Source organism: Homalodisca vitripennis, chromosome 2 (genome assembly GCF_021130785.1).
Source record: "Homalodisca vitripennis isolate AUS2020 chromosome 2, UT_GWSS_2.1, whole genome shotgun sequence".
NCBI classification, from domain to species: Eukaryota; Metazoa; Arthropoda; class Insecta; order Hemiptera; family Cicadellidae; genus Homalodisca; species Homalodisca vitripennis.
In genome coordinates, this window is record NC_060208.1 from 77,991,891 (window position 1) to 78,005,179 (window position 13,289).

General features: G+C 30.6%; 1 protein-coding gene across 3 annotated transcripts in view; it reads left to right on the forward strand.

The window, feature by feature from the left end:
- Positions 1–12,616, forward strand: part of LOC124354213 (zinc finger protein 502-like) — a 69,599-nt gene extending 56,983 nt beyond the window's left edge. For all 3 annotated transcript variants that reach the window (XM_046804501.1, XM_046804503.1, XM_046804502.1), the window contains one exon: positions 77–12,616. In XM_046804501.1, the coding sequence (XP_046660457.1) occupies positions 77–783 (707 nt within the window). In that variant the 3' untranslated portion in view covers positions 784–12,616. The remainder of the gene's footprint in view (positions 1–76) is intronic.
- Positions 12,617–13,289: the final 673 nt, after the last annotated feature.

Genomic DNA, 13,289 nt, shown 5'->3' on the forward strand with positions numbered 1-13,289 from the left:
TAGTTTGTTTATGAATATTTAAAAGTCATGGTTTACGTTATTTTGTAGTTAAAACTTTTTTTATTCTTGTTTTTAGGGATGACACATGGGGTGTTTGGCCAAGGGAAGATGCTTCCTGATGTAATTCAGCATGGTCGGAGTGCTGGCATGCCGTTGTATGTACGCTGCCCCATCTGCCAAAAAGAGTTCAAGCAGAAGTCGACACTGCTGCAGCACGGGTGTATCCACATAGAATCTCGGCCCTACCCGTGTGGGGAGTGTGGCAAGCGGTTCAGGCAACAATCTCACCTAACACAACACCTGCGTATCCACACCAACGAGAAGCCCTACACATGCGTCTACTGCGGTCGTAACTTCCGGCAGCGCACCATCCTTAACCAACATGTCCGTATCCACACGGGTGAGAAACCGTACAAATGTTCCCAGTGCGGGAAGGACTTTCGGCAGAAAGCAATCCTTGACCAGCATACGAGGACACATCAGGGTGACCGACCTTTCTGCTGTCCGATGCCCAACTGCAGGCGGCGGTTCGCAACAGATCAGGAAGTTAAGAGACATATTGAGAATCACATGAATCCTCACGCGAGCAAACGTAGAGTCGAGGTTAAGCATCGCGTGTCCTCTCCGAACATTACTGTTAATACGGTAGTGAAGCCTGAGCTTTACTTTCCACAGTGTTACACGACCGCGCCCATGTTCAACCACCAGTACACCCCTTCCCCTCAGCTGCAGGACTTTAAGCCTCCTCCTTCCCTACCCCCTACTCCTACTGTCGTCCAATGACTAATAACTGACCCCGATATCAAGTCTTTCGATGCTTTCCAGTGCTGGCCTGTTGAAATAACTAATATGTAACTTTTTACTTGAGTTCCATCATCATAAGGTCTTAATAAATTTCACTATCGGTATAAAGCAGTACTAAGTAAAGAAATTTAAAGACCTTTTAAAACATTATATTTAGCTCGTGGCACCATTTGTTTAAAAAATTCCAAGAAAATCAATCTATAATATATGTTTTCAACACACATTTTTGGATTACGCACTCCAATGTCCTCAATTTCAATTGTTAATTTGGTCTGAAAGATCTAACAAATAATGTAATATTAAAGTGCTGTTTTACCACTTCAGGTGAAACTTTTGAAAAGATGAAATGAATTAATTTTCAAGTGTAAAATAATTTGTAATTATTCAGGAGTTCCACTAGCGTTCAATGAGCTTTCTATGTTTATTTTACTACAGTTGTATAAACAGACCATCACTGGAAAAAACTCATCGAAAGTAATCAAACGAAGGACTCATGTGAGGAGGTAGTGTTAGAATAATAGGGTGCTGGTGCACCTCGAGCAATATAAGAAAGTGTGATAAAGATGATACCATATTTTAAATGGTTTACTTTAAAATAAGTTAGTGCCTGTGGGGTTGGGGCGACGACGCTTTCATAAATACGTAAATGTCTGTATCGACTGTCCGTAGTATTTTAGCGTAAGGTAAAGACAATGACACAGGGTTTGTTCACTTTCAGAATCAAGGACACATTTATAGCTTTAACAGAAGGTATACTATTTTGTTTTATATAATAATTCACTCTAAGTGAATCAAAATAGTTTTATTCGAGTTTTATATCCTTGCCAATATTTTAAAGTTGTTTTAGTTATAAATAACTATTTTTAAATGTTTAAACTTGTTAGTGTGTGGTGGTAGATGTTTTGTTTTTCTTTGTAAAGTTTTATGTTTCCGAGATGTGCAATAATATTATTCTTGTGTTAAATGGTTGGTTGAGTTAGTGCATTTAAAAAAGTTATTATTACTTGTTATTTTGTTTTAGTTAATTCTCATCTATAAGATTTAAGATATGCATCTGACAAAAGGAGAACAACATTAGAAATAGAATTTAAATGAAAATAGTGTAATATTTTTATTTTATTAATTTACCCATATTTCATTGATAAATGACAGTTCAAGTCAGTACATCAAGAGGTAATGTTAATACACATTATTTCATTTAGTATTGAAAAATATTAATTTTTGCTGCATTAGAGTCTAGTAAATTTTTTAGGGGATGATCCAAAATATAAGATAAGTTGGTTGTTTACAAGTATGTAGGATAAAAGTGCAGCAGTATCATTAAAAATAATAAAAATGTATCTCTTTAAAATGGAGTTGTATTCTAATATTGGAGAATAATAAAATACTATCCTAGTTTTTTTTTGTCACAGTTGATATATAATTTTTGAAAGTTGAATCATGATGGGCATGTCTTATCTATTTAGAGTGCATATCACCACTCAGGTGCTGAGTTGCAAAACATTGTGTTGACTATTTTTTTATAGGTAATTTTAAAGCTGCCTTTGAAGTTCATTGGCTTGTCTTTAGTTACTTAGTAATTGAAGCGATGACCCCTTTGCTTAGATATTCGTAAGATATAATTAGATCGAGGGAGAGGTATTATTTGTCAGTTTATTCTCAAGATTCAAAGTGCCTTAACTGGCTTTAGAACATTGTTAAATTATTTTTTGTGAGTAAAAAATTTCATTATGAGTTTACGGTTATTAGATGGGTTCACAAAAAATAAGCAACAGTTCACTGGTGCGCCCTTTGTCTCACGGTAATGAATCGCCCACACAGCGTTCAATTGCAAAGACTGTCCAAAACGTAACTTTATACTGAGCTTAGTAAAAAGAACAGACCTTGCTAGTATTTTGCTAGCTCTTTCAGTGGTAGTACTACACCTGGCTACAAGATCGTGCTGTGGAAAAGATTTTGTGTTTTATTTTTTCTGTGAACTGATAAGTACATTGGTATAGACTGTTTTGAAAACCTAATTAAATGCTTTGTTATTGTTATGTAACCATAAAATTTAATGAGTTTTGAGGGAAGGAAATTATTTAAACTGATACAAAATCCCGCAAAACAAAAACTAATATTCAAGTGCAGTATGTTGTTCTACTTTGTTTTACTGTGTAATATTCAATTCTTTTATAAGTTTACTATGAATTTTATTGTTTTGTTATAGTGCTAATTACAACCATTACCAATATAGTGCAATTACATTGCCACCACACACATACCTAAATGTTATGTTCACTAGAATGTCTATGTTTTAGAGACAACAAAATAATATTACCCTTGTACATAATTCTCCATATTTTATTGTAAATTCAAGTTTTAGACTGTTACTGTTTTACCTAAACGTAAACTACTTGTACAAAGCTCAAAATACTATTTTAGTTTTGATATTATTAGTCTGGCGGTGTTAATGTAAGAATGTAAGAATGAAGAATGTTTCATACCTGTTAGTGGGATTTCACATGCCTATGTTACCAAATGGATAAACATGCTTAAGTTTTTGTTTCATACTATGTAATTTTCTTTCTCTAAAAATATCTCCAAGTGCATTTCAAATTTTTATCACGTCAACATCTTTGCCAATGTAAGCAAATGAAAAAAAGAAAAGAAAAGAAATATTTGCAGATTCTGACTGCATTACTGCCGTTTGGTTTTTGAGGATAAAGTAACATTTTCAGCACAAATTTACCTTTTTGAGATTACACTAATTAGGAAACTAGAGTAAAATATTTTATAATTTTCCATTTTTCACAAAAATTCAGGTATTTTAAAATATGTTTTATTCATTATGTTTTTAATTTCTATACTAATTTTAAAAATTACAACTTTTTCATACAATCTTTAATTATTTTAATCTCATATAAAGTAACAGTTTTAAAACACAGCAACATCAATTGATTTGTTTTAGTATAAAGGCAAGTAGGGGACACCCTTGCTCATTTTGCAATCCAAACCAGGTTTGATACATTTGCCTGAATTAATTATTGCATTACTCAGCGTTCATGTTTAAGTTAAGGACATTGATTTCATTTCTAGATTTGTAACTAAACCCCAGTAGTAATCTAAAGTTTCTCAGTTAACAATTGTTTGAATAAATAGAATCCTGAATGTCCCCTTTTAAATATACTTTATCAAAGAATAAGTAGTGATTTATAGGATATATTGAGGATAAATTAAATGCAATACTATGCATCAAGGCGCATTTTACAGTTCACTTCGTCTTCAAAATTGTTTTCAAGGATGTTCTGTTAGTTTAACATTTGATTTGATAATAATTTAATACCATCCCATTATTGAACATTTCATTTTCTAATAATAACTTTGGCTGTTTTGTGGAAGTGGTGTCAAATTATTTGTGTTTGATGTAGAGTTAGAAACAATTGTAATTTTAAAAAGCCATTCCTCGACTAAAAATCAAAGTTATAATAAAATAATTTTTAAATATTAATGAACCAAATACATCATTCTTGTTTAATTTTGTAAAGCTTATTTTTGTTAATCCAGCTTTACAATCATTTAAGCATTAAAGCCTTATAATCAGCTTTAAATCATTACAAAACTGTGCATTTTCTTGACTCTTTTGAAAGCTGTGTATAAAGTTCTAAAGTTTTATTTGTTTTATGCAAAGGGGAGGGGAGGTAAAAATAAATATTTTACCGTGTAATCTTACATGTGGATGTATATGTCTTAAAATTATCCTTTTATATATATTTTTATTTGAAATGCACTTCTGAACCAATTATGTAGTACACTTTTATGTGTATTTTAGAATTGTTTTAACATTAAAAAAATATTCCTTCATTGCTCTTGGTACTTGTTTTTGACAGGAAAGGCTCATCCTCTTAATTAATTATTGAAGTTCAATTTTACTTTTCAAACATTTAAAACATTCCTATGCTATTTAATATTATTTGACCTCATTGTAAAGTTTGAATTAAGTTTCGTGAAGACAATGTATTTAACCCTTTTAAGACCAGACTGAAAATTCAGACACCATTCTTAAAAGACCAGATAGTTTGAGTGCCTTCATAGCTTAAAATACCGAGCTATTTCACATGATTTTACAGTATTATGAAAAACTGCTTCAATTCCTTTTATAGTAGGTATTTTAATAATGTGTTAAAAATTTTATAGCGCATAAGTTTGGACAAATTTGATTGTCAAGATATTTTATATTTAAAGATTACATAATTTAAAGAGTCATGTAGATATAGCTTTATAGATAAATATTAAAATTGATTTAACTATATATTTCTTTTAATAATGTTACTGTTGAAGACACTTTATAATCGTTAGCTAATGAACTAAAAATGTTATGCTCAATAAAAAAAATAATTAGTTACCAAAAAATTTATAATTGGTTACAAACATTTGTTATTAAAAACTGATGTTCTGTTTTTAGTATATAAATCGGTAATTTTAACATCTTCACTGTGGCTCTATACTGGGTGATCATGAATATTCTCACTAGCATGTCCTAATATATTTGCCACAGTCAATTTGATAAAATTTATATAACAATCAAGATTAAAAATTATATAATGTTAATAAAAACTATTTGCAGCTACAATAAATTACTCTTAGGCCTACATAATGTAAGAAACCTTCTAGTTTATAACTGTGTTCGCAACAGAAACTTCATCATAATATAAAAAATATGTTGCTAAAATGTAGGGAAATGTCATTCATCGTTTCTAATATTTAACAAAATTGAAATGAATAAAGAATCTGAGAGATGAAGTCCTAGTCTTTTTCGCATTACTATGGACCAGGACCTGATAGATTGGACTTTGGTTTTAAAAGGGTTAATTCATTTTCCAATGAGATATTTAGTTATCACTTTTTAATGTTGAAATCCCTCTTTTACCAGTTATTTCCATGTTGTACTTAGTTCCCCGCCTAGAGTACTATCGTCGGTACTATACTCAATGTTACGATTGTGTTACGTTAAGTTTGTAAAAGTAAGTTAGTTAGTTAGTTGTTGATGTAGGTTCTGTCTCGGCCACCAGAGTGTTAGGATGTTGTAAAGTTGTGATATATTTTTATCTAACAAATATTGGTGCTTGGTTGAGTGTTTTTGGCACTGGAGTTTTGTATGTATAATAATGGCTTTTTTAGACATTATGGATAGTTTAAAGAAATTTCATCTCCGAACGTATTTTTGTTATGAAAAGTGGCAAAAGGATTTTTTTATTTTACATGTGAGGGGATGAAATACATGAATGAATTTATTACTTTGGAAATAATATTAAGCTTACAATCAGGCATGAGGTACCGAAGACTGAATCGAGCACCTAGTACTAGATACTACTAAAATGTACACAATGTTATTACAGGGATAGGGTCATGATTTTAATAATGGAGGTTTTCTTGGGGGCTTATAGATATCCACATAGGAACAACCTTAGTAAAAACCAATTATTGTGAGTTATATCTAGTATAAATTGTCGGCTTGTAACTGTTTGCGTAAAGTGGATTAATTTTTCCAATACCTTATCTTTTCAATTATATTTTTTTATATTCTTTCCCCATATAAGACTTTTTTGTCTTTATTATGTCATTATTATATTCACTTCTGGAAAGTGTATATTTTCCCTTGATGGTGTAAAGTTCATAAGTGTATTGTTCTGTATTGGATCTCCGCCTAGTTGTAAAACCTCTCATTTTTTTAAAAAACCTCTTCAAATCTCAAGAATAGTTACCTAGATGCAATTAAATTTATTTATCTTATGAAGTTAAAACCTTTGTCTTCAATAAATGTTTGTTAAAAATTACAAAACAAAAATTCTTTGTTAAAAATTTAATGGAGAAATATATTGGTGTCTTCTGTAAAGAATTGCTGCAAAGAATTATATACAAAGAAATAGTTTATGAATTTCAAGACCAGGTCTTGTTTATTCTTAGAGCAAAGTATAAGTGGTCATTTATACCTGGATTAACTTAGATTAAGGATGGAAACCACCCCTCTCTTTCCCCAGCAGAGGACTGCTGTTGAGCAAGGTATACTCTGTAATATTTAATATGGGGATCAACTGCTTATATTCTCTAGTTAACTCCATTTACGATTTCTAAAAATAGCAAATGTTAAAATAAATGTTGTGTATCTTAACTTCACTGAGCTTTCCTTTCACTGTGATCTCTATAGAGAAATTGTATCACAGGAAAATGTAATAAAGTGAGACATCCGACTTTATCATGATACAGGTCCCGGCACGCTGCTTAGGTCTTCTCCAGCATCTTCTCTTTTCTTATACTCTTTCTCTGACCTATCCTCCAATCACAATACAGGTTTAGAGGGTCTCATACTTCACTTGTCCCTTGTCCTACTTCTCCATCTTCTGTCATGTTTATACTCTAATATCCTCCTTTAAATACATCCTTTGCCATCTTTACTGTCTATATGTTACTCTGTCTTTTATAACACCAGAATGAAAATTTTATTTTAAATTTGTATGCTTGTCATTACTCAGTCCTCTATTACATAATTGTACTGCAATTAAAAAAGCAATTGTTCACTAAAATTTAACCAACAGATTCATTGACTTAAATTCATTAAAAGTGTAGAATCCGTCAATCCTCTTGTTTTTGTTGTACTGTTATTAGGAATGAACAGAAAATGAATGGAGACTGAGACAAAATTGAATGTGTACCGTCATGCCCTTGAAGATATAATTTAAAAAATGAATAGGACAGAATATTAAAATCTCTGTAGTTGTAAGCTTAAATGTGCCATGGTTAACGGACAGACTGATGTTGTGATGAGAATTATTCATACTCTGGTGGCCATTTTATATCCTGCCATATTTGTAAGCTGGCAAAGCATGGAATATTTTATTTATTTCATAAAATGATGTATAATTACTATCAGACCTTTGAAATATGTAAACATTTTACCTCTCATTTAATCTTCAACACTGATGGTGTAGTCAGTGTTGTTTGGATGTAATTATTGAAATGATGTACATTTGAATCATGGATTCCAGCAGAACTTTTTGAACATTAAAGCAGGTTGCTTAGTTCTATTACATGTTATTTAAAATAGTACAGGTTTCAAACAGTTATAATTATTGTCTGTTAGCTTTAGTCCTTTTGGGGCAATCAACATTTTTCTGGTACTAATTTTTCATACTTTAGAAATATCTAATTTTTGAAAGGCATGCTGAAGAAGACAAAGGTAAAAATAAGAAAAATACAATATTTATGAATGTTTAAATTAAGTATAAATAAAACATACATTAGTTATTTATATTATATTATTCACAATAAATATGTCTAAAACATAACACAATTTAATAATTATTTGATTGGGTACAAATATTTTTAATCTTATTTTTCTGTTTATTTAATTTTTTCATTGTGGCTAACAAGCAAGATTATGCCGATTGGCGTTTTCCACATTCCGATTGGTGCTAGAAATCAAAATTTGATATAAAAGCTAAAAAAATTTGTTACATTCATTGTAATAGCTAGAGCAAGATATTGAATAAATTTGACAGGTGTTACGTCATGAAAAAATAGAAGTGGCTTTTAACACTTCCAACATAAAGTATTTGTAAAAGAATTGACAATAAAATGACACATAGAAAATTTAACTTTTTTATTTTGACATGAATTGTGAATGTATTTAAACAAAAAGTGGAGAGGTATCCTGCACATCTACTTCGATAACGCACTGTGAGGGCTATAACTAGTCTGCTCTTCTTTAAAGGGTTAACAACAATAGTGTCTCCTGTTTCTAAAATCAATTAAAATGTGTTCAATGATACACTAAAGTATTAAAATATTTCTTCTTGTATGTTTTGACCCTAAAACTATCCAAACAGTCCATCATGTTTTATCATGTGCACATATATTTAGTGATGTGCTTTTATACAAATTGAATAGTTATGAATATGCTTTAATCCTAGATCTGGTCATCTATTATTTTGTGCTCACGCCTATTTTGGTTAATTTGTAAAGGTTCATTCAGACTCCTTAAACCTTTGGAGTGTTAATCGGTAATATATTTGTCAATATGATTGATTTTACAAGGTCATTGGTGATATTTTCAATTAATAGCATGTACTGACTAAAAAGATTGTATAAATCCAAAATACCAGTCAAATACACATAAAAGTTATATTAGTCTAAAACTAAAGACATAGTCAGTACATTTATACATCTTTTATTTCATAATCTGTCTATTTCCAGATATCATTAGTATTTGAACTAATGTATCTAGATGATTGTCGATACCAACTACTATTAATTTTTATGCTTAATAAAATTCATCTGTAACCTTTCTTTAATTTTAATACCTCTTTTTAGTTGTTTAATTCATTAACACATAGATAACAAATTTATTGGGATTAATATTTCAGTTAAATGCGTGATATGTAGTAAAACACTTAACACATCGGCTAGATTTTAGTTGATGATAATAATTAGTATACATAGTTGTAGTTGTTTTCAGAACATAGATTCTAATTTGATCTGGCAATATTGACAATTTAGTGGTTTTTTTTAATACTATAGGTTAACTGTCATGACTATTGTAACAATCCTCTGATCCCACATCAGAACCAATGTAACAATCTCTATTTCACTAATCGTAAATTTGTTACAAGTTTTCACCTTCATCTGAACTCAGTATACAGTAAATAAATAAAACTACAAACAAACTGGTCCAAACTAAAGTATGAACTGCCATGATAACCTAAACTGATTTGTAGCAGCAGCAGAACTATAGATGGCATCGTAAATTGTGGAAAACGTCAACGCATAAAACATTGTCTTTGACACAGATGGATGTGCAAGTCTTTGATACATCATACCATGATGCTGAAGATCGCTTTCAGCATGAGTGTGTTAAGGGAAGTAATTGAAATAAAGGCTTTGTGTTACAAATAGTCCTTCGTGGACTGACGTTTTGAACAATATGAAAAATAAATCAAATCATGTTAATCTAATTTCTATGGTAGGTATAAATATATCTCATTTCAAAGTTCATTAGACACTTTCTAAACACAATTTATGCTTTTCAAACTTGTAACATTTAAGAATCTTGATTTTCAGTTATGTCCAAATTGTTTGTATGAAATAACCTCAATATAATTTTGAAATGTATTTATCAAACACTAACAATGAACACATTAATTTATATAAATAATGATGCTCACCTCTACTTCTAGTTTTGAAATTTTCTTTCCAGAGGCAGGTGTTCAACCCTCAGAATAAAAACCAAAACTCAGCCTATAGAATTAATTATTTTCAAAGATTTTATTATTAGTTACTTTTACATAATAATAATAATATAGTACATTAATCATTCACAATGCCACTAAAATGTTACTATACTTTGTTAATTGCTCTGCCAGCTTACTGTTTCTCCCTCCTCTAGATTTAGTATTACAGAGCGCATTGTTGAGATGTTTTGTTCTCATTTTGATAAAGTTACTAAAGTGTGTTATTGTTGTATATACAATTGATTTATATATTACATTTAATTTACCATACATAAATATTCATTTAGTTTTAATTTTTTAAATGTTAGTATTCTTTTTAGATTTGATCTCGAGAGAACACATGTGTTTTTATTCGTGTATCTAGAATCAATATTAAAATAATCCTCCAGTATTCCTAAATTTTGAAATTATCAAATTATTGTGGTTTTGATTTCCATTGTTGCCTTGAAATCATTTTGATATTCGAACCATAACTCTAATTCAACATTGTATAAAATAATCATAATCTTTATTATGAATTTCCACAACAGTTATAAATATATATAAAATTCAACTTGGTTTATATGAAATTAAAAGGTTTACATCAAGTTACATGCTTTTAATTCCAATGCAATTTTAAAATTCAGATATATCTATTATTGGATTGAAGAGAAAATGTTTTAAAACATTCTTAATTACATACTTGCTTTTATAATCATAGCTGATACATCATCATGAATTAAAAATTATCTCCTAAATTTGGACAAATCAAAATAAAATAGCAATTTGAAGTTTTGTACATTCCAAACTGCTTTAATCAATACAATTTTATATGGAACAATTTCGTCCCATAACTAGAGTTCCGTTAGACAATAACAGATCAGTTTTTATCCTTCATAGCCCATGAATGACCTGGAGATAAATGCGAACTAGTCTACACACAGTGTCAAAGATCTGGAATACACAGACATAGCATATAATTTATAAGTATTCAATAAATGAAACATTGAAATATTGTCTCGTTTTATGGTTCTAAGTTGATATGACAACCTTAGAGAACCCTTTAATTTCTCCAGGCATCCAAAATTCAAACACATTGAGAACACTGTATTCTAAGTGTAGGGTGTTATTTGATGATATTGAATCCATTAAAAAATTATTCATTGCCTGTCATTCTAACCTTTACTCAGACCGCCTGGTCTCAGGGATAGCTTATGTATTGAAAAAGTTTTCTATTATCTTTCACATGGAATCTTGTTTCTAAACTTGTTTACATTTATTTCTATTTGTTGTCATTGAGAATTACTCATCCATGCATTGTAAATTGTAAAATTGCCTTTTCTCTCTACCACAGACGTCCACATCTTCTCACTCTCCACCATATCATCACACTTTAATCTCAGAACTATGCTAAAAGTCTGTGAAAATTGTCAAAAATTTATGCCCTCCTGAGTAATATAGATATAACTGATTGTTGTACACCAGAAGGGCATTGAAACATTACTATGCAGCATCTAATAAGTTAGCCACCCTTTGTATGCGCCGGTGTTATATTCTATCATGGGTGATTATTAAAAATAAAATATTCTTATTTGTATTTCATTAAACCTCATCATGGCAAGAACCCTCATATGTCAGTATGTAAATCACAACAAGTTCGTGTAACATTGTGGTAACAAAATATTCAGTTCCTTGTGTTATATACATTTACAATATTTCAATTGACAAGTATCAATTTTAAATAAAATCATTACTGAAAACATTGTTATTTTAAATGTTAATTTGTGTTTTCAATTAGTTAATTATATTTATAGGTAATTTAATGCAATGTGCTTGATCAGATGCTGTATTCTACATTCCTCTTATGTAGAACAAAATCTTTTCGAGTTTTTTCTGCTGGATTTTGCTGTCTATGAAACTTTAAAATCTAGTTTTCTCTAATTTATAGATTACTTAAATACAAAAGTGAAAATATAATAGTTTGGGAACAAAACCTTTGAGTTTTAATTTTGTATAATATCTTTACATGACACAATTTTTAGATCAGAGTTTGTAGTTCTCACAATATGGCAAAATATGCTGTTTTTATTAAAGATGTTTTATAAAAGATGCAAAAGATTTATTACAACAGTGGATTTGTTATCAATTGATTTTTTTGGAAAATATTTAATATAAACTTAAATGTTGTTACCAAATCTGCAATAATTTGATATATATCAAGAATTGATAGGACTTATGTTTGTTTTCATAAAATATGGTACTAAATGTTATATTAACTGAGAAGACAGATATTTTGCCTCCATTTGGACACCAGATTGTAAGGAATAGATTTTAACTGTATAGAACCTTTGATAGGAAATAAAAAATAATAAATATTATCAATAATGTAGTTACTGTTCCTACAATACCATACTGTAATCATTGTGCTCTCTGTATTGAATGGTTCGTGACCGACCAAGCAAGTGCATTATATAAGTCTGCTGCCATAAACTTATGTTTTATTGTCAATTTATCTCTATACAGTTCTTGTAGCTGGTCTTAAAAAAACAATTAAAATTTCATTGCCATTTCTCTTGTAATTTTTCCTCCTCTGTTCCCAGACAGTCTTATAGATATAAATTTGTTAGTGTACAGTCTTAAACAGGAAACTACTTGGCCACTGATTACTGTTAGTGTACAGTCCCAAACAGGAACCTAGTTGGGCAATGTTTATTGTTAGTGTACAGTCTCAAACAGGAAACTGGTTGGGCACTGATTACTGTTAGTGTACAGTCCCAAACAGGAAACCTAGTTGGGCACTGATTACTGTTAGTGTACAGTCTCAAACAGGAAACTAGTTGGGCACAGCGTACTGTTAGTGTACAGTCTTGCAAACAGGAAACTAGTTGGGCACTGTAACTATTGGTTAGTGTACAGTCCTCAAACAGGAAACTAGTTGGGCACTGCTTACTATTGGTATACAGTCCCAAGCAGGAAACTAGTTGGGCACTGATTACTGTTAGTGTACAGTCTCAAACAGGAAACTAGTTGGGCACTGCTACTGTTGGTGTACAGTCTCAAACAGGAAACTGGTTGGGCACTGCTAACTATTGGTATACAGTCCTAAGCAGGAAACTAGTTGGGCACTGCTTACTATTGGTATACAGTCCCAAGCAGGAAACTAGTTGGGCACTGATTACTATTGGTATACAGTCTCAAGCAGGAAACTAGTTGGGCACTGATTACTGTTAGTGTACAGTC